Source organism: Pyrus communis, chromosome 2 (genome assembly GCF_963583255.1).
Source record: "Pyrus communis chromosome 2, drPyrComm1.1, whole genome shotgun sequence".
In the NCBI taxonomy this organism is placed as follows: domain Eukaryota; kingdom Viridiplantae; phylum Streptophyta; class Magnoliopsida; order Rosales; family Rosaceae; genus Pyrus; species Pyrus communis.
Genome location: NC_084804.1, coordinates 13,640,298 through 13,644,869, shown reverse-complemented (window position 1 = coordinate 13,644,869; position 4,572 = coordinate 13,640,298). Strand labels below are relative to the sequence as shown.

The window sequence follows — 4,572 nt, the reverse complement described above, 5'->3', positions numbered from 1 at the left end:
ATAGGTTTCCTTTTCCAACAAGTGACCAAAAATTTGGAAAAACGGTTAAAGTCGGTTATATCAGGCTTGAAAATTCCCGCGAATGCCCAGCTTTGAAGAATACCAAACCTTGCCTCCCACGCCTCTCCAATGTCTTCTGAACAAAAACTTCCCAGAAACAATATTCCTTCATCCCAACATCTCCCAAAACCCAAAATCTCAGACTCTCTCCTATCCCACGCAAGGCATTTAACCCTCTTATATCAACCCACCAAACAATGTCCGAATCACATCTTCACCATTAATCTAATCTTATTTCCTTCTTCAACTCTCGTTTCTCCATCTCGAAATGGAATCCAAACAAACCGCGGCAGCAGCTAGTACCACCCGATTGAGCCCTTTCAAGTACTCGAAACGGGTGCTCTTGAAAACCATCTTGGAGAGAAGGGATGGTAGTTTGGAGTTAATTGGTGAGAGGGTTGTGATTGGAGGGTGGGTGAAGTCCTCCAAGGAGGTCAGGAAAGGGCCTATGCCACGTATAGATGGCGATCATGTGCCGGGTGAACCCGAACCAAGGTCAGAGGTCAGCTGTGTCGAAATTCTTCAGTCTCGGATACCTTTTTTACGAACAATTGTCAAAGTTTTGGGAGGAGGAAGTGGCGGCAATTATCCTCTTAAAGACAAGTTGGAGGCGGCGCTTCATAAGCCCCCGCCACCTTCCACTGTCTTCTTGAAAGTCGGGGATGGTTCTTGCGCTGCAAGCCTTCAGGTAAATACGAGCACTACTATTTGTACCATCTTAACTGAAGATATTTTGTACCATCTCTCTAGACTGGTTGGCGACACACAAATTTAGAGATGGTACAAATAATTATGTTGCTTGGAGTAATTATCCAACTGTTTAAATGAATTTTTATAGGCAATGATGAAAGTTATATTTGATGTTTGTCAGGTTGTTGTTGAATCCTCCCTGGCTCCCCCAGGCCAGCTCTTGCATACTGGAACTTGCGTCATAGTGGAAGGCTTGCTGCAGAAACCTTCGGTACTACAGGGGAAACATGTTATCGAGCTGAAAGTGGATCAAGTTCATCACATCGGAATAGTAGAATATAGCACGTATCCATTATCCAAAAAACGTGTGCCTCTAGATAAACTAAGGGAATTTTGCCACATTAGGCCGCGGACAACTACGGTAATTTGCATCTCCCATTGTTATTTGATTGTGTTTCTTCGACTTTTTTATATCTGTTCTGAGAGTAAGTGTTTGACATAATGCAATTAAATTTTGATCATGACAGAGGGCGCATATGATTGATATACACTCTGGTTTATTTCCTAACAGCTTACGTTTTTTACGTCCAGTGATTCCTTAATACGATATGACATATTCTACTTAATTATTTAGGTGCAATCTGTTATGCGAATCCGCAATGCCTTGGAGTTTGCAGCTCACACATTTTGTCAAAACAATGGTTTTCTTTCGGTGCAAGTACCCATTATAACAACTACAGACGGCAAGGGATCCAGCGAAAAGTTCCATGTCACTAGCCTTTTCACCGAAGGAGGTGAAAAGGAGGAGCCTAAGAAAGCTGTTGCTGAAATTGACGGTGTTAGTCTAGATGCTATCAAGGCTGCAGTAAAAGAGAAAAGTAACTTACTAGAGGAACTCAAGAGGACAGACAGCAATAAGGAAGCAGTAGCTGCTGCAATGCAGGACTTAAACAAAACAAATGAGTTAGCATTACAACTGGAAGCAAGAGAGAAATCAAAACCGAAAACTTCTCAGAAGGTTGACAAAGTTAAATCTTCTGAGGGTTACTTCTCTAGCCCAACTTATCTAACCACTTCTGGCCGGATGCATCTGGAGAGCTACGCTTGCGCCCTTGGAAATGTGTACTCATTTGGGCCAAGATTTCGAGCAGAGAAAGGAGAGTTCCCAAAACATGCTGCAGAAATGTGGATGCTTGAAGTTGAATTGGCCTTTTCAGAATTAGAGGCATAAGTTTATGTTTTTGGCATGAGTAAGTTTGTTATCTCTTTCTTTGTCAGATCTAACAATTACCTTCTCGAGCTTGCAGGAAGCAATGAATTGTGCAGATGACCTTTTCAAGTTCCTCTGCAAATGGGTAGTGGAAAATTGTTCCGAAGATATGAAATTTGTTTCTCAACGAATCTACAAAACCGGAATTGATCGCCTTCAGTCAATGATTTCAAGTTCATTTGAAAGAGTTTCCTACAGTGGAGCATTAGATGCATTAAAGAAGGTTTGACTATATAACATAGTCCTTGAGTATAATTCTGACAATCATTTCTTTCTCCAGCTATATTATTTACGAAAATATATCGATTTTAACTTGCCAGGTTACAGACAAGAAAATTGAGACAAAAATTGAGTGGGGTGCTGCACTAACTGAAGCAGATCTAAGGTATGCAAATGAACATTGTGGTAATAATCTAAATTAACCATTATCTCAGTTAAGGTTCTTAACATTTTTTTTTCATGCATTACAGTTATTTGGCTGATGAGATATACAGGAAGCCCGTAATTATATACAATTATCCAAAAGAAACCAAGCCATTTTATGTCCGGCTGAACGATGATGGAAAAACGGTTGCAGCATTTGATATGGTTGTTCCAAAGGTAAACTCATACTTGCACTTTAAGAAACCATGAGAAACATTTTATCAAAGCTTCCCCATCCCTACAAAAGTGCAAATTAATTGAAAACTGGTTTCGATACTGAAAAATGCTTATTTTTCTCAGGCTGGGAGATTATTTTCTGGTAGCCAAAATGAGGAGCGCATCAACATTCTAACTGCAAGGTACTCACTTGCATTAATAGTCTTATATAATAGCCAAAAACTCAGAAGGTTGTTATTTCTTTCTTGTGAACATAGAAACTAATAAATAAATCTCAAATTTTGGTGTTTCTTGTTTGCAGGATTAAGGAATTGGGATTGGCAGCACAGCAGTATGAATGGTACTTGGATCTTCGCCGGCATGGAACGGTTAAGCACTCGGGATTCAATCTTGAGTTTGATCATATGGTTCTGTTTGCTACTGGCCTGAATGATGTAAGGGATGTCATCCCCTTTCCCAGAAGCCATGGCAAAGCCAACTACTAGTCTACTTTGGGTACAAATTAACATGTAAAGGGCCTAATGGGTGAAAAATTGTATACATACATTGATGGAAAACATATGATTTCATACATGTAAACGAATAAGGAGATTTGGAATTGGGGTGCAAACCTTGTAAATTTGTTTGTAATTGGGATGCAAGCCTTGTAAAAATCTGTCCGTTCTTTCTTTGAAATTTGAATCATTTGGCACCAAAATATGGAATTCCATTAGCTTTAAGGACAACTTAACAAACAGATAATAAAACATGGTTCAGTGCCCCTCTTTACTGCACTTTGTACATCTTCTTTTCGGAATATTGTATACTAGACGTACAAATTTTATGGATAAGCTATAGCCATTACATTATTATCATCCACGGCATGCAGCGTATTGTTTGAATCAAGAGGGAAGAAAAATGGATAGAGCTCATATCTGACGTAGCAGCTACTATACAAAACTCTACATCCCTTTCTGTTGTTACAAAAAGTTGGGAAATTTCCCACTGCAATAGCTAGGCACTGAGAGCAGCCTAGCTTAGACAAGTCCCTTGTGCACTGCACCAAAGCATATAGTGTCACAAATGGTGATAGCTTTGTCTCACCTTTCCCGAGCCCTCCACTCTCCGGCACAACAGCTTGTGCCCTAATCTTATCTGTCAGAGCTCCTAGTTCCTCATTAAACTTCTCGGGGTCGGTCACATTGTCAACATTATAGTAAAATATACCATATGATGTGTCAACTTCCCCAATGAAGCTCTTGTAACTGTACCTCAAGAAGCAATAGTCATACCAAATTCGCGCGTCTGCTTGGTTCGGACAGCGCTGGCGGATTTGCTTCGTGGCGTCTTGGATGCAACTTGAGCAGTCTTTGGTGCCCACAACGTCACAGGCCATAGACTTGGTCTTGGTTTTCCCCATAGGTGGTAGCCAAAAAGCCGGTTGAGGCAGTTTTCGGAACCAATTCAGCCAACAAGCTATCAATATTTTGTGATATTTGAGTGCCATTACTTATTTTAGTGCTATCTTTGTTGCAGAAATCTCCCAAAGGATCTTGAGCTTCTGCACTGCAATTGCATAAAACTAGCAAACAGAGAAGAATGTGGTATGAAAAGTTCATAATCTTCATATTTTGACTCACTTCAAAGCATAGATGAAGATAGATTTTGTGAGGTGGTTGTTTATATGACAAGCAGTGAAGTGGAGATGGAAGTGGAAGTGGGGAAGCCATTACAAATTAAGCACACATTTTTGACTTTGTTGGCTCACTACATTATATCACCAAAGACTGGAAAAAGGAAAGTAAAGGCTTCCAGAAGGAGATTAGATTCCTTGGCTCCCCTCTTGTTCAAGTCAACAGACTCAAAGTTAGAGTAAAATTGGTCATTCCTAAACAGAACGACTCGAGTTTATAACATCTTATACTAACGCTTGTTTCAATTATAATTATTTTAGTCTAAACTTGTCTCTCGCG

At 40.0% G+C, this 4,572-nt stretch overlaps 1 protein-coding gene and 1 pseudogene across 1 annotated transcript; one reads left to right on the top strand and one right to left on the bottom strand.

Annotated features, from left to right (window-relative positions):
- The first annotated feature begins 296 nt into the window (after nucleotides 1-296).
- LOC137720995 (asparagine--tRNA ligase, cytoplasmic 2-like) lies at nucleotides 297-3,303 on the top strand. The gene is made up of 8 exons (XM_068460128.1): nucleotides 297-748; nucleotides 932-1,171; nucleotides 1,385-1,975; nucleotides 2,058-2,243; nucleotides 2,341-2,405; nucleotides 2,491-2,620; nucleotides 2,744-2,802; nucleotides 2,922-3,303. Exons 1-8 carry the CDS (start codon nucleotides 329-331, stop codon nucleotides 3,103-3,105), a joined length of 1,875 nt encoding a protein of 624 aa, XP_068316229.1. The 5' UTR covers nucleotides 297-328; the 3' UTR covers nucleotides 3,106-3,303.
- An 81-nt stretch (nucleotides 3,304-3,384) lies between these two features.
- Nucleotides 3,385-4,329, bottom strand: LOC137724442 (cysteine-rich repeat secretory protein 55-like; annotated as a pseudogene).
- Between the last annotated feature and the right edge of the window lie 243 nt (nucleotides 4,330-4,572).

What these genes read in the sequence shown, in the direction of transcription:
- LOC137720995 (XM_068460128.1), top strand. Translation starts at nt 329, where the DNA reads ATGGAATCCAAACAAACCGCGGCAGCAGCTAGTACCACCCGATTGAGC. An exon ending in CATTAGATGCATTAAAGAAG is followed by an intron (nt 2,244 to 2,340) that starts GTTTGACTATAT and finishes TTAACTTGCCAG; the next exon opens with GTTACAGACAAGAAAATTGA. An exon ending in CTAACTGAAGCAGATCTAAG is followed by an intron (nt 2,406 to 2,490) that starts GTATGCAAATGA and finishes CATGCATTACAG; the next exon opens with TTATTTGGCTGATGAGATAT.